This window comes from Pantherophis guttatus, chromosome 2 (genome assembly GCF_059756535.1).
Source record: "Pantherophis guttatus breed Tessera chromosome 2, ASM5975653v1, whole genome shotgun sequence".
In the NCBI taxonomy this organism is placed as follows: Eukaryota; Metazoa; Chordata; class Lepidosauria; order Squamata; family Colubridae; genus Pantherophis; species Pantherophis guttatus.
In genome coordinates, this window is record NC_142064.1 from 276047595 (window position 1) to 276068064 (window position 20470).

The window sequence follows — 20470 nt, forward strand, 5'->3', positions numbered from 1 at the left end:
GACCTCCAAGGTCCCTTCCAACTCTTGTCATTTGGTTACTATTTTCGGGGGAGGGGGCGTTGTGAAGAGAAAGTTGTGAATCAGTGGTGGGTGATGAGAAGCTAAAACGTTTGAACGCCTCTTCTGCATCTTTCTTCTCCCAGAAGGGAAATGAGGCCCACAGAGAGGGCCTCCTCAGGGTGCCGTCGGCCAGACAATGCCGGCGGACGACCCCCAGGAGGAAAGCCTTCTCTGTGGTGGCACCCACCCTATGGAACAATCTACCCCCAGAGATACGAGTGATCTCCGACCTTCGGATTTTTCGTCGGGCCCTAAAAACTCATTTTTTCCAGTTAGCCGGTCTGTCTTGATTTTAGGGTTAGTTTTAAATTTTTAATATTGATTTTAATTGACAAGTTTTAAATTATGGGCCAAATTTATAAATTATTTTAACTTTATTTTTTAACGGTGATGTTTTGTATAGATGTTTTTAATCTTGGCTGTTCACCGCCCTGAGTCCGAAAGGAGAAGGGCGGTATAGAAATTTGAATAAAGTAAAGTAAAGAAAGCCTCAACTAGTTATTGTCAGAAGTGGTACAGAAGTGCCTGAGCGGGGGTGGGGGGTGGGGGTTGGACTAGATGACCTCCAAGGTCCCTTCCAACTCTTGTTATGAACATTGAACCAGCCTCGCCGATTCCCCTTCTCAAAGCCGATTGGGCTCCTCCTCTCCTTCCAACCCCCCTGGAAACCACAGCGCCAATCCACCCAATGGCTCTGCAACGCATCCGTAGCTCTTGCCTTCGGGAGAGGGACGGCGCATGCGCCAGAGAGCTTCGCGAGGAATTGGCTATTGCAGGAAAGAGGCGGAAAATGGGGGGGGGGAGGAGGGAGGAGACGGCCGCCCTTTAAAAAAAAAAAAAAAATGGGGGGGGGAAAAGCCGGAGGGGTGGGAGGCTGCCGGAGTGTGGCCTCTCTAGGAAGAAGCGCTCTCTCGCCCCGCATTCCGAGACCTTCCTCCCCCCCCCCCCGAAGGAGGCGAGGGCGGGGATTTGTTACCTAACAGAAGAGCCGGGAGCGAGTTGCCCAGATTGGGATCGTGGGGAATCGCGAACCCGCGTGTCCAAAAAGCTTCCTTTCCCGAGAAGGCTGGAAGGGAGGTGGGGTGGAGTGGGGGTGTCCCCCAAAAAGGGGTAGGGGGGGGTGGGAAGGCAGAGAGAGCCCCCCCCCCACAACTGGCCGGTTCAGCCCCTCTGTCTCTTTCCCACGGAGATCCCCGCGGGTGCCGCGATCCTGGGAGCTTTTAAAGCGCCTTCCCCGCCGGCCGTGAGATTGACAGCCTTAAAAGAGGACCGAGGAGCCAAAGGTGAGGCAAGGCGTCGCCTTGGTTTGCATTTGGGTTTATGGCCCTGCTGGGGGGGGGAGCTTTATGGAGAGGATGGCTCGGGACCCCGATCGTGGGAAAGTTGGCAAGAAGCGCATCTTTCGGAGGCCTTTCCGAAGTTGTAACGTAGGCAATAATTGCCAGAGCGTTTATTATTTATTTTTTTTTTTAATTTTTTTTTTTTATTATTTTTAATTTGATTTATATGCCGCCCTTCTCCGGAGACTCAGGGCGGCTTACAATGCGTTAAGCAATAAATCAATAATTTGATTTATATGCCGCCCTTCTCCGGAGACTCAGGGCGGCTTACAGTGCGCTAAGCAATAAATCAATAATTTGATTTATATGCCGCCCTTCTCCGGAGACTCAGGGCGGCTTACAGTGCGCTAAGCAATAAATCAATAATTTGATTTATATGCCGCCCTTCTCCGGAGACTCAGGGCGGCTTACAGTGCGCTAAGCAATAGCCTTCATCCTTTTGTATATTTATACAAAGTCAGCTTATTGCCCCCACAAACTGGGTCCTCATTTCACCTACCTTAGAAAGGATGGAAAGCTGAGTCAACCTTGAGCCTTGGCGAGATTCGAACCTGCGGTAATTGCGGGCAGCTGTGTTAATAACAGGGTGCTTTAAACCGCTGTACTACCAAGGCTCTTTATTTATTTATTGCATGTATTTATATGCCGCCATTTTCCCGAAGGACTCAGGGCGGCGAACACAAGAGCCTTGGTAGTACAGGGGTCTAAGGCACCCTGTTATTAAGCTGGTTATTATACTTTGTATAAATATACAAAAGGATGAAGGCTATTGCTGAGCACATTGTAAGCCGCCCTGAGTCTTTGGAGAAGGGCGGCATATAAATCAAATTAAAAAAAAAATATTAAGAAACAAATACAATAAAATCCCATTTTAAACCAAATAACTAATTAATAGTAAATAATAAAACCCGGAATCTGAGTCAGCCTATTTGTTTGAACAGCCAAGTCTTCAGGTCGCGACGGAAGGAACGGAGATCAGGAGCCGTCCGGAGCTCGGTAGGTAATTCATTCCAGAGGGTGGGAGCACCCACAGAGAACGCCCTACCCCTGGGGTACAGCAAGACGACATTGGCTCGCCGTCGGAACCCTGAGGACAGCGGCCCTATGTGAGCGAACAGGACGGTGAGAGGCAGGCAGGAGAAGGTCCTGCAAATATCCCGGACCTAAGTCATGAAGGGCCTTATAGGTGAGGACTAGCACCTTGAAGCGGACCCGGAGAATATTTAGATTTATATACCGCTTCACAGTGCTTTACAGCCCTCTCTAAGCGGTTTACAGAGTCAGCCTCTTGCCCCCCAACAATCAGGGTCCTCATTTTACCCACCTCGGAAGGACGGAAGGCTGAGTCGACCTTGAACCTGGGGAGACTCGAACTGCCAAACTGCTGGCAGTCAGCAGATTAACAGGGTTGGAAGGGACCTTGTACGTCATCTAGTCCAACCCCCTGCCCAAGCAGGAGACCCTACCTACACCATTACAGCAGAAGTAGCCTGCCCCAGGGGCTCTCCATCGCGGGAGGTTTTTTTCACGAAAAGACTGGGCAGCCACCCGTCTGAAAGGGTAGAGCCTTGGTGGCGCAGCAGACTAAAGCACTGTGAAGTAACACCAGCTGCCTGCAATTACTGCGAGTTCGAATCTCGCCAAGGCTCAAGGTTGACTCAGCCTTCCATCCTTCCGAGGTAGGTAAAATGAGGACCCGAATTGTGGGGGCAATAAGCTGACTTTGTATAAAATAGAACACCGCTGCGGGGGGGGGGGCGAAAGCCCTACTAAGCAGGTATATACAAAAGTATGAAGGCTATTGCTTAACGCATTGTAAGCCGCCCTGAGTCTCCGGAAAAGGGCAGCATATAAATCGAAACATTCATTCATTCATTCATTCATTCATTCATTCATTCATTCATTCATTCATAAATAAATAAATAAATAAATAAATAAATGGTCTCCTGCTTGAGCTGGGGGTTGGACTAGATGACCTCCCAGGTCCCTTCCGGCTCTGTATTCCGTTGGATCTATTGATTGAAGCCTTTTCTTGGTGGCTCAACCTTTGCTTTAAATTGTTCTTTCAGTGTCTTAGAAGGGGAGGCGCAGACTTTCTTTGCAGGCTGAGTATATCTGGCTTGTCCACAGGAAAGCCGGATCAGCCTCCGCAGGCTCCTTGCTAGATGCAGCTGGGAAGGAGAGGAGCTGAATAGACGCCGTGTGAGGAAGCTGTCGAGATGGACATGCCAAGGTTAGGTGGAGAATGGAGAGGAGCTCCAGGCCTTTCTATAACTGAGCCCGAGGAAGGCAGGGAGGCCTAGGCTGGAGTCAGGTGGGAGACCGTCCCCGAAGAGCCCCTCGACTCAGAGGTCGAGCGCTTCCGCCACTTTTGCTAGCTGGAGTCCGCGGGACCCCGGGAAGTTTGCAGCCGCCTGCAGCAGCTTTGCCATCGATGGCTGAAACCTGAGAAGAGCAGCAGAGCTCAGGTGGTGGACTGGGTGATCCTGGAGCAGTTCCTGGCAGTGCTGCCCCCCGGAAATGGCGGGCTGGCTGAGGGAGTGCGGGACAGAGAGCTGCTCCCAGGTGGTGGCCCTGGCTGAAGGCTTCCTGCTCGGCCAGGCCGAGGAGCAGAGGCAGCAGGTGAGAGACTCGATCCTGGGAGAATCCCCTTGGGATATAGTTTCCTTTGATTGACTTGTCCACCTCAAATGTCACTTTGTAGCAATAGAAGAGACTTTGGTTTCCCTCCGTTTCAGCTCCAGAGAGGGGTTTCCCCATCCAGATTATTCCACAGGAGGGAGGATTTGCGTCTTTACCTATGGATATCAAATCGTCCATCTTTGAAGGCATAAAATAGTTCCCTTGTTCCAACGTTCAGTTGTTTTAACTTTTGTCCTCCTGTGATTCTGGCTGTTATTTCAGATGCAGGAGCCCTTCACGAAGGCAGTTTTGGTACCATCTAAAGGAAGAGAAGATCTTTCTGGTCCCTCGATGGAGCAGTTGTCGGGAAGGATCCCTGAGGAGGATCCAGTTCGGGTCACGTTGCCACGTAAGTGAAGGTTGGTTCTTGAGGGCATTGAAGCTTTTGAAGTGCTTTCGTTTGTGTGCTGTTTTTACAAAAAGGTTTTGGGCCGGGGTTAGTTTATATGCTTCCCTTTTACCTCAATCGCAGGGAGCAGAAGGCTGTTGATGGACGTTGCTGAAACATCTCCTCTGTGTGGTGAGGCAGCCATAGCGCAGGTAGGAGAGCTTCATCAAACCACAGAAATCTCTGGGAGAGAATGGGGATGTCTGGTTTGATCATGGGACAATGCGGAGTTTGTTAAGGAGATTACGTGTTGAGATCAGGCGTTGGCTCAGTCTCACTTTGTAATGGTTATTTAAGCACAACTCCACAAATCAATATTATTTATTCATGTAAATAGCTGAGTATTTAAATGTCCTGTTCCTGCATTGGTTTAAAATAAACCCTTTGCTGCCTAAGGCAGATGCAAGGAGAAGGACCAGCTAGCATGTCGTGAAAGCAAAGACTTGTTTTAATTTATTTACTTTTATTAAACCATTAGTAGGACTACTTACAACATACCTACGAGACCGCCTTCTGCCACCAATAGCCTACCACCGGCCAGTACGCTCGCACAGAGTGGGCCTCCTCAGGGTGCCATCCGCCAGACAATGTTGGCTGGCGACCCCCAGGGGGAGAGCCTTCTCTGTGGCGGCGCCCACCCTCTGGAACAACCTCCCCCCCAGAGATACGTACAATAACAGACCTCCGGATTTTTCGTTGGGCCCTGAAAACCTATTTATTTCAACTAGCTGGGCTGGCTTGAGTTAAATTTTAAAGTGATTTTAAATTGGGTTGTTTTAATTTACGGCCAAAATATCTAATTATTTTAAATTGTTTTTAAATTTTGTATGTCCTGTTTTTTACTTTGGCTGTTCACCGCCCTGAGTCCTATTTGGAGAAGGGCGGTATAGAAATTGAAACAAACAAATAAATAAAATGTTAATAAACAAAGCAATTCAATTACAACACTAAGGGTTGATTAACAATAAATAAGTTACAAAAACACATCGGATTCAAAGATGTTTATATCAGGTTTGCATTTATGCAAGATGATCGTTACTGAAAAAAAATAATATCTTTGGGGTGAAAAAAAGAAACGAAAGGTTTCCAAGCGAAGCATGTCAGACAAATTCACGTAGTTCTGAAGATGATTTGCGCCAGGAAGAAATTCCAACCCTGCAAATGGGTCGTAGTGCCTCTCCTTCCCTGTGTATCTCTAGGATTCCCATGTTCAACTAAGAAAGACTCTCAAAGATGGCTGCATGGTTAAACTCCAACCTAGAGGTCCCAGTTCCATATTTGTGCGCATGTGAATATTTCAGAGTGGTAGTTAATCTTTCAAGAAGCACCTATAAGAACTGATTTGGTAAAAAAAAAAAAGCATTTTCTCTTTTGCAAAACTTTTTGCTATTTAAGATATATGAAATCTGGGACAGAACTTCCTGGAATTAATGTTGAGGAACGTATCCTTTGAATTGCAGGGTTCAGTGTCCTTTGAGGAGGTGGCTGTGTATTTCACGGAGGAAGAGTGGGCGCTGCTGGATCCCAGACAGAGAGCCTTACACGAGGAAGTCATGCTGGAGAATTTTAGGAATGTGGCAGCTCTGGGTAAGGGCCTGTTTTGCTCTGGGCTCAGTTAATTGTGGAAAGTCTTTTGTTGTAAGTGCAAAGAGAAGAGCACCTGACTAGAATAAGCACAGGAAGAAAGTGACCTGTGTCTCTCTGACTTCTGTCCCTCATCACCACCCAGTTTCCTAGGTTACCTAATATCCAATGACAGTTCTCATACTAGCTGTTTGGTCAAAAAGCCCTCCTCTGGCTCTGAATAAATAATGTGTAAACTCCCTGTAGGGCTGACACCAAGTGGCATTATTCCCCTGAGTACTTCAGTCCAGCTGTGGGACGCAGTGGCTCACTGGCTAAGACGCTGAGCTTGTCGATCAAAAGGTGGGCAGTTCAGCGGTTCGAATCCCTAGTGTCGTGTAATGGGGTGAGTTCCCGTTACTACTCCCAGCTTCTGCCAACCTAGCAATTCGAAAGCACGTAAAAAATGCAAGTGGAAAAATAGGGACCACCTTTGGTGGGAAGGTAACAGCGTTCTGTGTGCCTTTGGCATTTAGACATGCCTGCCACATGACCACGGAGACATCTTCGGACAGCGCTGGCTCTTCAGCTTTGAAACGGAGATGAGCACCGCCCCCTAGAGTTGGGAATGACTAGCACATATTTGCTTGGGAACCTTTACTTTTTACCTTTTACTTCAGTCCAATATTGGTCTATCGGCAGCTTTTTAAAAAGATAGTGTTTGGAAACCTGGGAAGATTTCAAGAAGCTACATAAGTTTAAATTTAGTGCTGGACTAGGCAAATGGCACACAACTGCTTCATAAGCAAATTCATCCTTTAACATTCCTACTGTGATACCATACTTATTGGCGGTTTAGCATCTTCTCAACATTCTCACACAATTAAAGTTTCCTTTCATTAGTTTACAGCTTCTCCAGTCAATCCCGGAAAATTCAGGATTCTTCTCCTGGTCCTCCTACTCGATGCTGTTGCAGTTTTCTTGGTGTCCATATTGTCTCCTGTCTGTTGGGCTTGCTACCGCCAGCTGGATTAAAGCCCCCACAGTGCAGGGGCTCTGTTGCTGCAGGGCATGCCACTGCCTCCTTGCTGTCCATCTTCCTGGGTGCCAGGTTTCATCTGTCGCAGCCTGCTACTGCCAGGAGTTATGCAGAGCTACCCTGGAGGGGCAAACTATGAGGAGGAGGTCCCAAAGGTGCTTTTTCAAGAGGCAACTGGTTTGTTTGTTTTTAAAGACGTTTCACTTCTCATCCAAGAAGCTTCTTCAGCTTTGTCTGTATGGTGGGGAATAGAAGGATTTATATTTCTTACAGACAGCTGGTCATTTTCATTCATCAGGATCAGCTGAATAGTGCAAATGAGTGTGGAGCCTTCTTGGAACTGAAAGGACTGCTGTCAGGGTTCCGACGGGATGCCCTAATTAAATCACAACTACAACACGGTCCTTTCAACAGTTCCAAGAAGGTTCCACACTTATTTGCACTACTCAGATTACCCTGAGGACACAGATAAACTTCCAGGTGGCCTCATCAGCTCTCCAAAAGAATGCAAATGACCAGCTGTCTACAAGGAGTATAAATCCTTCCATTCCTCACCATCCCGTCAGAGTTGAAGAAGTTTCTTGGATGAGAAGCAAAACATCTTCAAAGAAAAAACAAAAGTCCAGTTGCCCATTGAAAAAGCAACTTTGGGACAGTCATGACCTGGATGACTGCATGATTTAGAATCTCCATAAACATATGAGGAAAAGCTGGTGGTGAGGGGTGGGGATAAGCCCAGCAGTGGTAGAGCCCATTGGCTGTGTGGCTTGAAGCCAGCCAATGACAGGAATCCCAGAAAAGGGAAGCTATTACAGATGCCAAGAAGGAAGAACATAATCATATAGATTATGTTCAACTGGACCTTCCTTCCAGTTGACAACAGGAAGGAAAGTCCGCTAGAAGTGGAATACAGGATTGTCTTCATCTTGGCCATGCTATTCAGGGTGAGCAAAAGGACAGAGATGGGAGGGGGATAGATCGGGGGCTGCTGAAGCCGAGGCAATTCTACAATCCCCTGAAAGTGTCCCTTGCTTTGGAAGAACTTAGTTTGGAGGACAATCTGTACAGCATAGGGCATTTCCAAAACTACATTTGCTATAATAAAAGTCAAGGCATCAATTGAAGAGGCCCACAATTCCTTCATTTAATTCTTAATGGCCCCTTGCTCCTAATCATTCAGTCTTTGAATAAAGATTAGATTTTTTTTTCATAAGGAAAAAAAAACAGAAAAACCTGATAAAATTAAAAGGGAGTAGTTGCTACTGCTAAAAATAAAATAGAAATCTGGTCCCTTCCAGGCATATGAAGATGAACTCAGTAAAATCTTAGATAGTCAGAAATAACAGATGCAGCTTTTGTTTTTCTATTGTGAATGTAGTGACTAAGTTTTTCTTTCCTTTTTTCCCAAAGGTTATAACCAGAAACAAAATAATTATAAGGAGACCAGGGAAGCTTTATTACAAATGATCAAGTCTGAAGAAGGCATGCTTGGATATCAAGGGGCATCAGAAAGGAGTAAGAAAACCTGCGTAATGAAGGGAGGGAAGAGTTTGCCTTCTTTTGAATATAATGCAGTCCATGACTTCCCAACCCAGCTAGTTCAACAACGAGAAGATAAAGGAAAATATAGTGGATGTGGTGAGAGAGGCGACAAGAAATTTGATTTCCGTAAATACCAGACTGAAGAGGAACAATACGCACATCAAGAGGATGGGAAGAGTGTCAATTATGCCTCTTCCATTAATTTACATCACCGATCGTATCTCAAGGACACACCATATGCATCTCTAAATTGTGAGGCAAGTTTCAATTTGAGCAGTCAACGTATTTCCGATAATAATGAAAAATTGTGTGAGTACAAAGAGGGCTCCAATAAGAAACAGTTGCTTATTTTACCTGCAGAAACTCCACCAAAGGAGAAACCATATAAATGTTTGCAATGCGGAAAGGCCTTTGCACAGAGATGCAAACTTACCATACATGAAAGAATCCATACAGGGGAAAAACCATATGTGTGCCTGGTCTGTGGAAAGACCTTCACACAGAGATGTAAACTAATCATACACGAAAGGATCCATACAGGGGAGAAACCATATATATGCCTGGTGTGTGGAAGACGATTCAATCAGAGCGGTCACCTAACAAGACATAAAAGAACCCACACTGGGGAGAAACCGTATACATGCCTGAAGTGTGGAAGGAAGTTCAGTGAAAGTTCAAGCCTTGTGATGCATGTAAGAAGCCACACGGGAGAGAAACCATATATATGTACGGAATGCGGAAAGAGCTTCTGTCAAAACAGTGTCTTTGTTTGCCATAAAAGGATCCACACTGGAGAAAAACCATACAAATGCACAGAGTGTGGAAAGAACTTCAGTCAGAATAGTAGCCTTTTGAAACATAAAAGAATTCATACAGGGGAAAAACCGTATCAATGCCTGGACTGTGGAAAGAGATTCAGTGTCCGCTCGGATCTTACATATCATAGAAAAATGCACACGGGAGAGAAATCATTTAAGTGTTTGGAATGTGGAAAGAGCTTCAATTGCAACCGTTACTTTGTTCGCCACAAAAAGACCCACACAGGAGAAAAACCATACAAGTGCTTGGAGTGTGGAAAGAGTTTCAGTCAGAACAGTCACCTTGTCAAACATAAAAGGATTCACACAGGGGAGAAACCCTATCAGTGCCTGGAGTGTGGAAAAAGCTTTACTGCAGCCTTACATCTTACATATCATAAAAGAATGCACACAGGGGAAAAACCTTACAAGTGTTTGGAATGTGGAAAGAGTTTCAATTGCAGCAGTTATTTTATTTGCCATAAAAGGATCCACACAGGGGAGAAACCATATAAATGCCCGGAATGCGGAAAGCGATTCAATAGGAGCAGTCATCTTGCTTATCATAAAAGGATGCATACAGGAGAGAAACCGTACAAATGCACAGAGTGTGGAAAGAGCTTTTCATATAACAATGGCCTTAGGTACCATCAAAGAATCCATACTGGAGAGAAACCATATACCTGCTTGAAGTGTGGAAAGAAGTTCAGTGCAAGTGCAAACCTTATGATGCATATAAGAATCCACACCGGGGAGAAACCGTATAAATGTACGGAGTGTGGGAAGAGCTTCCGTCAGAACAGCGTCTTTATTTGCCATAAAAGGATTCACACAGGAGAAAAACCGTACAAATGTACAGAGTGCGGCAAGAACTTCCGTCAGAATAGTAACCTTATCATACATAAAATAATTCACACGGGAGAGAAACCGTACGAATGCACAGAATGTGGAAAGAGCTTCAGTCACAAAAGTCACCTCACGAGACATAAAAAAATCCACACAGGAGAGAAACCCTGTAAGTGCACAGATTGTGGAAAGAGTTTTAGTCGAAATAGTCACCTTATGAAACATAAAAGAATCCATGCAAGAGAGAAACCATAACTTGGGAGCTTTCATCACACAAGTATTTTCTTCTTATAAAGGGAAAAATAGAAATATGTTGACTGTAAAGTTCAGTAGCCTTGTCAGACTTAAAGGAATCCACATGGCAGAACCATAAAAACGCCTGAAGTGTGGAAATCAATTTAAAAGAGTGTTGCACTTATTTCTTATAAGAGATTGTATTGTGGGAAGAATGCCTGGAGTAAATGGAATTACCAGGACCGGCCTTTTTTTCCCCTTAAAAAAACAATACAAGAGAAAACACATAAATGTGTATGTTTGGTTAAGCTACATGGACTTAAATGTGCGATGTGTGGAAATACCGTATCCATTTAGTATACAAAATATACGTAGGTATGGGTCAAAGAAACTGCTTTAATAAGGCCTATCATCTTACATCTTAAGAGACTTTCCATTCAGGAGAGAAACTGTAAAGGAGCAGAATGTGGAAAGGTAGTGACAGCTGAGTCTGTAAAGTGGCCCTGACAAAGAACAACTTCATTTTGTTACTCGCAAAGAAATTATAATCATTGCCAAATAATATTTCCAATTGGTTAAAACTGCATGTGAGCCATTTTTTTTATGTGATACATGCAAGAGATGAAGGGTTGGATCATGATATGTGAATATCATTTTGATCCCCTGAAGAGATCTCTGATTAAAATCCTGGATCTGAGCTTCACTTCTTATAACTTCCCCCATTTGGCTCTTCTCAGGGTTATTACCAACCAGCGATTATGAAATTTTGTAATTATTTTTTTTCTTCCAACCTGCAGTGTCAATGTTCAAGGTGGGCCCAAGTTAGGTATACTAGCTTACTATTTTATTTCATAAAATAGGCCTCAGTTGGTAATTGCTGTCATTTGTTGAAACAAAAGAAATCCTAAATAGACATCCAAAACATTTTCTCTGATAAGGAAAATGTGAAAGAAGAGAAAAGATTGAAAGGACTCCAAAGAGGAATGCCTGAAGAAGGAGGAATTATTGCTATTTATTATTATTATATATACCAGAATGTGAAATCATAGCCACCAGTTCTTTAGTTTGTGCTGGTCTTCATATTCTTATGGTTTGTCGCACAGTCAACTAGTTTAGACTGGATTTGGCATTATATTTTTATCTCACTTTTTTTTTTTACATTTGGAGACCTCGAGGTGGCAAATATACCCAAATCTTTACCTTCATTCGTGATACCCAAATATCTCCTATTTTCCCCAAAATCCTGTGGAGTGGCATGGGCCAGGCTGAGAGTGAGTGATTGGCAAAAGTCACCCAAAATGTTTAGGTTGAAAATAGAATAGAATAGAATAGAATTCTTTATTGGCCAAGTGTGATTGGACACACAAGGAATTTGTCTTGGTGCATACGCTCTCAGTGTACATAAAAGAAAAGATACGTTCATCAAGAATCATAAGGTACAACACTTAATGATAGTCATAGGGAACAAATAAGCAATCAAATCATATTAGGAAACAGTCAATATAAATCGTAAGGATACCAACAACAAGGTTACAGTCATACAGTCATAAGTGGGAGGAGATGGGTGATAGGAAATGAAATGAAAGGTTGGCAAGGGATATTTTAAAAAGACTTATAAAAGAAAACATGCCATCAGTATACAAATGTTCTGTGGATTTGGCCAAAAGGGAAATGAACTGAATTTTTATTTTGCCTCATTTGTTTTGACCAAGGAAGTATGAATCCATCTCCCCATTGTGAGAATACCTTGTGAGTATTTCCCCCATTTAAGAGATTCAGACTGGAATTAGATTGGGGCACAGTGGGGTTCATCAGAGAGTTCAAGTTAAGTGCCATGAAAACAGACTGAAGCATTGTTTTACAAAAAGGCAACTAACAGGGATATAATATCCCTGTTGAAGCATTTGATGAGATGCCCTTTAGAAGAAAGAAAAGATTTGTCCTTGATTGTCCCATAGTGCTGAATAAATAATTGAATTTTACAAAAATGTCATGATGATAATGGTGAAACTGTCAAATAATCTTTAAGATTTAGAATAACAGAATTGGAAGGAACCTCGTAGGTCATCTAGTCCAGCCTTCAGCCCAAGCAGGAGACCCTACACCATTTCTGACAGATGGCAGTCCAATCTCTTCCTGAAAGCCTCCAGTGCTGAAGCACCCACAACTTCTGAAGGCATTGGTTGATTGTTCCCATTGTCAGAAAATTTCTCCTAATTTCTAAGTTAAATCTCTTCTTGATCAGTTTCCGTCCATTGTTTCTTGTCTGGCCTTCGGGTGCTTTGGAAAATAGGTTGTCGTCGTCCTCTCTGTGACAGCTTCTCAAATATCGGAACACTGCTATCATGTCTCCCCTGTCCTTCCCTAAACTAGCCATGGCCAATTCCTGTAACAATTTTTTAATAGGTTTTAGCTTGGGGAGTCAGGTGGGGGATGGAAGAAATGGATTTGACATCCCCCCTCAGCCTGATGTTTTCTCATGTGTAAAGTTGTCTATTGGAGATTCTTGTTATTTCCTGTGTATTGAGCATTTTCTTGTATTTATCTTCATTGCCAATGATCTCTTGACTTGCAAGTACTTCCATTTAAAAATAAATGTTGTATCATTATTTGTATATTACCATGATTTCAAGGAAAATTTTTGATACAAATATATATTTAAAACAATGTAGTAAAAAAGGTGGGAAACAATATGAACAATAAAAACGGGGGAATAACTAAAATAGCTTGAATAACCATTTCTCATTTAAAAGACAAAGGCCACTCTTTTGAAGACAGCAAAATCCACATTTTGGACAGAGAGGACTGCTGGTTTGAAAGGGGTCAAAGAGGCTATCTATGTCAAAATTGAACAGCCCTCTCAACAGAGTGGGAGGGATACAACACCATCTATCTTCAGTCTACAACAGTCCTTCAAGAAGGCTCCACACTCATTTGCACCATTCAGGTGAACCTGATGACACAGATAAACCTCCAGGTGGCCTCAACAACTCTCTAAAGAATGCAAATGACCAACTGTCTGCAAGGAGTATAAATCTTTCCATTCCCCACCATCCAGTCAAGAGTTGAAGAAGCTTCTTGGATGGGAAGTGCAACGTCTTCAAAGAAAAACCAGAAAGATCATTTGCCTCTGGAAAAAAGCACCTTTGGGACAAGTGACAGACAGCCCTTTCCTCCTGAAAGCTCAGAAAAGGTTGTATTAACCTGCTAAGCTATTCAATTGAACCTTCTGTTTAGATTCACATGAAATGGACAGCAAAAAATGACTCGGTCACATAATGGGTTCACCTGGGGGATGACAGGCTTCCTATTACCTGTATCTTTTCACTGCAAAAAGATAGCAGTGAAAGTGTCAAACCCAGAGCTGAGGAGCCAGCCTTGTTTCTTTCGTTTCCTGTCTGCATCTTCTGTCAACTGCTTTTATTTATTCATTTGTTTGCATCCCATTTTTATTCTTTGAGCAACAATAGTGAAATCAAAACCCCAAATCCTTCCAAATGGATTTCCTGGGGAAGCTGGGAAGGGGCTGATCGCTCCCAAAGCAAGGAAATGGGAAGGAAGGGGAATCCTGATCTGGTCGTAACTGACCAGTTCAGCTCAACCTTGACTTCACCTGTAGAAGGCCATTCTTTGGCTTTTGTGGAAAGAGGCTGGGTCTGGCATTCTGTTTTTATGAAGAACAGCCCTTCTCAGAGGCAGAGCCCAAAGAACTGGGAATGATCAGCCTCGTCCCAAGCTCTCCAGAGGAAACACCAGCCTGCAAGCTGGTGACATTTATTTATATGTATGAGAAAACAGATATAAGTATAAACATGGACATGAACACAGGAAATGAGTACGAATAAATGGGGACAGTAGGACAGGGACGGTAGGCACGCTGGTGCGCTTACGCACACCCCTACAGACCTCTTAGGAATGGGGTGAAGTCGATGATATACAGTTTAAGGTTAAAATTTTGGAGGTTTGAGGATGTAACAACAGTCAGGTAGTGCATTTCAGGCATTGACCACTCCGTTGCTGAAGTCATATTTTCTGCAATCGAGTTTGGAGCGGTTTACCTTGAATTTGTATCTATTGTTTGCCCGTGTATTATTGCGGTTGAAGCTGAAGTAGTCATTGACAGGTAGGATGTTGTCTTACTTACCGGGGGAAAGAGAAGGAAGTTGGATCCTATCTGAAGAGGTGATCACATTCAGGGTGTTTTTTTTTATTTAGCGTATGGCAGGGGTCCCCAACCCCCGGTCCATGGACCGGCACTGATCCACATGCCAATAACCAGTCCGCACAAGCAAACAAAACTCCAGGCAACACACGAAACCATGCCCCCTCTTGTCCACGGAAAAATCTCTCTCCACAGAACCAGTCCCTGGTGCCCAAAAAATTGGGGGCCTCTGGTGTATGGTACCTACAGAGGTCATGCAATCACTTGACATACAATACTAATAAAAAAAAAAACCTTATACACACACATATAAACTGATACAATATATGAGACAAAATATTAAGATAAAACCATTATAAAGTCACTATAACATGGTGCCATAGAATTGCAATAGGATGGATATTATAATTCGATATCTAAGAAAGCTAACGATGCAAGTGCTTCTGGTGTGGCTGCAATGAGATCTTCCCAGATGCCTTGAAATTTCCTAAGGGAACATTCTTGTACTATATGTGATATTGTTTATTGTGATGTCCTACAAGCTCTCTGCCCTTCCACACTTAAAATTTTGCCTCAGTTCTGGCATGGTATGTCTTGATTCTATTCAGCCGACTCCATATTTAGATTCAGTTAACTAGATTTTTCTCATACCACACCAAAAAGGATTTTATTAAATTATCCAAAAAGGAAAAGGTTATTGAACAAGATGGTTGTGTCTTTACTTCAGATGACAGTTGCCGGAAAATTGGTTTCTTTTTCAACAACCTAACTCAGTAGATATGGAGAATAAAATAACTTACCGAAAGATGAGTCAATGCCCTCATGAGATATACATCTTCATGAAATTGTCCATTTATGGATGATCGCTGCATTGCAGAGAAAAATAATTTATACTTTTTCAAAGTACAATGACATTCAGTGTGAAAAGGGACCGTAAAGACCAGCAGGAGTGGGAGCAGGCAAAGCAGTTGCTGTTCTGACTGTCGGGAGCTTTGCCATCAGTGGTTGAAGATCAAAAGGAGCATCAAAGCTCAGGTGGACCTGGTGATCTTGGAGCTCTTCCTGACTGTCCAGCTCCCAAATGATGGGCTGTATGCTAAAATAAAGCCAGGTCATGACACACACTTGAAAGTAAACCAGGAAGCCTGTAATTGTGGAGTGTGTTTGGCAAGAACAAAGAATGCTTATCTACAGGAAATATGCATGTATAAATCTTGTAATAATTCTGGGTAGTTAGAAAGCTGATAAAAGTAACAAGAGTTAGACAACTTGCAGGCCTCAGCTAAAAATGAGGAATAGAGATGGCCTGCAGCCAATAAAATGTGTATTAGATAACTCCTGAGGCATTCATTAGTCAAGGCTTAGGAATAGGGACAGCTAGAGACCAATAGAACAAATTGTAGAATTATTACTAAAATATTTATTAGATGATATTTCTTATTATCTCGCCTTGTCCCGCCTTCTCTTTTAGTGAAAAAGTATAAAGCTTACTTAATCCTTTGTTCTTGGTTCTTGGCATTTTGGCCAGGAGCCCTTTTCCTTGGAGCACTCCAATAAAAAGCAATCAGAAAACCTGCACCTCGTGTCTGGCATCCATCATTGGCTTCGGCACCAGGCTCAGACCCAAATTGGGGACAACACAAAGATGGCGAACTGGGTGAGGCAGCAGAGACCAAGTGGTGGCCCTGGCCAAAGTTTCCTACTGAGCCAGATATAGGAGCAAAGGCAGCAAGTGAGATACTCAGATCCTGGAAGGATCCCCTCAGGGGGGTTCTGTTTCCATAACCACCTTGCCCAGTTTAAGTGGAGGTTGTAACAATAGAAGAGACCTTGGTTTCCTCCATTTTCAGTCACAGAGCTCTATTTCCCCATCCGGATCTTTCCTCAGGAGGAAGGGGAACCCCAAGTGTATTTGCATTCACAGGGATGCATCAAAAAAAAAAAAAATCCACTAGTTTTACCATCAGAAAGGAGCACAAGAGCTCAGATAATGGTCCTAGTGATCTTGGAGTAGTTCCTGGTCATCTTGTCTCCAGAGTTTTGGGTCAGGCAACATGGGGCAAAAACCAGTTTCCTGGTGATGACAGAGCTGCTTTTTGGTCCCATCAGGAATTTTCTTTCAATTCTAGCCTGCCGCTGTCCTGTTTGCAAGTGTCCCTATTGAAGCACTAAGCAGAGCTAAAATGTCCTATGAGAAAAAGGGGAGGGGGGTGTTTGTTTAAAAATAAAACACTGTAGCAGAGCAAAAATGGCACGTATGACCCAAACAGCAAAATTCAACCACACAGAAGAGAAAGATGATTTCAAAAGGAGCAGGACATATGAAATAAAGTAGCCACATATAATGCTGGCAGCGAAGGTAGCCCGATATTTGAAAGCGTTTGCTTGACTGATGACAACAAAATCCTTATATAAATAGTTAAGGCCAATGGTTTTGGTAGAGTACTCTGAGGAAACTTTACTATGAGTAAAAAAAAAAATAATAAGAGTCAGGTTGGAGAAATTAAGGTTCAAAAGGGAGAGAGAGAAAAGGATTTAGAGATGGCTGCCTTATGAACCGGTCAGTCTCTCTGGTAGAAATTAATTTTATATATATATATATATAGAGAGAGAGAGAGATTAAGTCTCAGGATAGCAATTAACAATCATCTTCAGCTGTTGGATGGCATCCCATTGACATTTCTGCCCTTTTGGGTTGCTTTGAATGTCCATCTCTCCTCAGGACTTCTCCTCTTCAGCTCTTTTTTAAGATCCAGGGCATTCAGGCTGGTCTTTGTGCCTGGCTAGTTTAGCTTCCTCTTTGTCCACTTCACATACTACAAAGAGCCTAAGAATTATATGAAGCATTCCCAAGAGGGATATTCCTTTTTTTAAAAAATTATTTCTTGATTAAATTAGCTTCATTTAGTTGCCATCTCTCCTCTTTCCTTCTTCTCCTTTTTGAAGGCCGCCATTTCCCCTCTCTCAGAAGAACAACCTCGCTTCTTGGCTGTTGAGCACTTTCTGAGGTAACTTGTTCCAGAATGTTCCTCATCTCAACTGTTTTTCCCACCCACATACTTGATTCCTTTCAGGAACTGTATGTTTTTTTTTCTCTCAGGAGCTTCGTTCTGGCTTCTTGTGGGGGGGGGGTGTAGGGGGGTCCCAGTGTCCCCTCAAATGGGGGGGGCTTCAGGCCTCACTTGGGGGATGAGGGGCACATGGCATCGATTTTGTAACTTGCTAACTAACATAGTTTAATTTTATTTATTTTCTCTCTTTTAAAATGACCTTTCAGGTTTATTAGCTTTTAACATTCCTAAACTGATAAAGAGGCTGGAGACTAGCTCCAGTCAGATAAGAAAAAAGGTTGTTCGTACAAATTGGGGGTCTGGTTTATCTCTTCTGTGAACTCCAAACAACCTTCCCCCCCCCGTTACAATTTACGCCCCGTCTGACGTCAGATCTCATTTTAATGAACATGTGTGATATGATGGGATGCAAATAGGTAACATATTTGACTACGTGTAACTGATTTTCTATGCAAAGGAGAGCTTACTTTTATCCTGTCCAATCAACTTCCCTCTTGCATTTTCTTGGTTGTGTTAACTATAAAAAGGAATGTAACATGGGACTTGGGGTTCTCCTTTGCAGGAACTGGGTATGTCTAGTTTAATGAAAAGAAGGACTAGGGGAGACATGATAGCAGTATTTCAATATCTCAGGGGTTGCCACAAAGAAGAAGATCTCCAAAGCACCTGAGGGTAGGACTAGAAGCAATGGATGGAAACTAATCAAGGAGAGAAGCCACTTAGAACTAAGGAGAAATTTCCTGACCTTTAGAACAATTAATCAGTGGAACAACTTGCCTCCAGAAATTGTGAATGCTCCAGCACTGGAAGTTTTAAAGAAGAGGTTGGATAACCATTTGTCTGAACTGGTGTAGGGTTTCCTGCCTAAGCAGGGGGTTGGGCTAGAAGACCTCCAAGGTCCCTTCCAACTCTGTTATTCTATTCTATTCTATTCCTTTTTCATAAGGAGGTGAACAAAATGTGTGTGCATATCCCTATGCATGTTTGAAGTATGATGACAGTGATGGCTAACCTTTTTGCCATCGCGTGCCAAAAGCAGGGGGAGTGCGGGGTGGTCGCGCACATGCGGGCCCACACCCATAATTCCATGCGCCCTCCCACCCCTTGCATGCATGTGTGACCCCCCCCCCATGCTCCTCCTGCTTTTGGCATGTGATGGCACGGTTGACCCAGTAGGCCCGTTTTTCACCCTTCCCAGGCTCCAGAGGCTTTCTAGGAGCTTGGGGATGGCGAAAACAGCCTTCCCCCCACTCCCCCTGGAGACCGGAAACAGCCTATTTGCCAACTTCTGCTGGGCCCAGAAGGCCCGAAAATCAGCTGACCAGCACACACATGCATGCTGGAGCTGAGCTAAGGCAACGCTCGTGTGCCCACCAATATGGCTCCGTGTGCCACCTGTGGCATGCATGCCATAGGTTCGCCATCACAGTATTATGACTTGTTCTGTCTCTCTCTCTCTTTTTTCTTTGCACCGATGAGTCTTTGAGCATTTACACAAACATGTTTTTCTCCAACGGTGCACCTGTGCATCCAACCATGCGACCTTCAAGTTGGGAAAAGAATGATGTTTCTTTCCCCTATAATTATCATGATCGGACCATTTTCTTATTCTTGCCGAAAACCCAAGGGCTGTTGTGTTGCAAGTTGTTTGTTTAGCCTCCTTTCCAGAATGGCCTTGGGTTTCCAGCCGTTTAAAAATACCAGATTGGAGCACAAGGGAATATCTTGAAGTTGCCTTGAAAACGTTGGCAGAAGCCTACATTTCCTCCCAATCCCTGGGAATTTGTGAGAAGAGTTTAAAGCAGGGGGGTTCATCTGTATGAATGTGTGAAGTAAGCTTGCTCTCCATTTAACATTTCAAGTTGGACTGAAACCTTGTGCTGCTTTTCAAGGTTGTGTGGGTTGGGCTGGTGGGGTTGCTTGCTCCTTGGTATAGTGTTCAGCAGAGTTTCGCATGTCAGTTCAAGCTTTAGCAAATTATCTTTAACTTCCTGGGTCAGATTACAGGCTACTTTGAGACTAGTACTACAAAATCCATATTGTGCATATTATTTTGGAGTCCAGTCTTTGTCTCCAGTACAATAGAGTGTCTTGGCAACTTAACCTTGGCAACTTTAACATGGGTGGGCTTTAACTCCCAGAATTCCCCTGCCAGTACTGGAATTCTATTTAGTATGATGTGAAGTTTTTTTTTTTTTTTTAAATTTGATTTATATGCCGCCCTTCTCCGGAGACTCAGGGCGGCTTACAATGTGCTCAGCAATAGCCTTCATCCTTTTTTATATTTATACAAAGTCAGCTTTGACTTTGATCTAGCCAGGATATTGCAAGGATTAACTGGTTGCCATCTCTTCGAGGCTTCTGATGTTTTGTCTTCAAGGCAAAACATAAGTTTATAATGTTTTATATTTTATATTTTGTGTTTTTATCTCTTGTGTTATATCAGAAGGTGATGCAAACGTGCCATATGATCAGTGGTGAAATCCAAATTTTTTTACTATCAGTTCTGTGGGCATGGCTTGGTGGGCATGGCAGGAGAAGGATACTGCAAAATCTCCATTCCCTCCCCACTTCAGGGGGAAGGATATTGCAAAATCTCCATTCCTTCCCCACTCTGGGGCCAGCCAGAGGTGATATTTGCCGGTTCTCCGAACTACTCAAAATTTCCGCTACCGGTTCTCCAAACTGCTCAAAATTTCCATTACCGGTTCTCCAGAACCTGTCAGAACCTGCTGGATTTCACCCC

The 20470-nt window shown here is 43.5% G+C and overlaps 1 protein-coding gene across 5 annotated transcripts; it reads left to right on the plus strand.

Annotated features, from left to right (window-relative positions):
* Positions 1-936: 936 nt before the first annotated feature.
* On the plus strand, positions 937-13214 carry LOC132709772 (uncharacterized). Of its 5 annotated transcripts, none has more exons than XM_087884492.1 (6): positions 957-1343; positions 3531-4022; positions 4305-4431; positions 4555-4622; positions 5931-6057; positions 8483-13214. In XM_087884492.1, exons 2-6 carry the CDS (start codon positions 3921-3923, stop codon positions 10510-10512), a joined length of 2454 nt encoding a protein of 817 aa, XP_087740618.1. In that variant the 5' UTR covers positions 957-1343; positions 3531-3920; the 3' UTR covers positions 10513-13214. The 5 variants fall into 5 exon arrangements, with proteins under 5 accessions (XP_087740619.1, XP_087740618.1, XP_060540433.2 ...); XM_060684450.2 differs by having other exon boundaries at positions 997-1343; positions 3470-4022; XM_087884493.1 differs by lacking the exon at positions 3531-4022 and having other exon boundaries at positions 937-1343.
* Positions 13215-20470: the final 7256 nt, after the last annotated feature.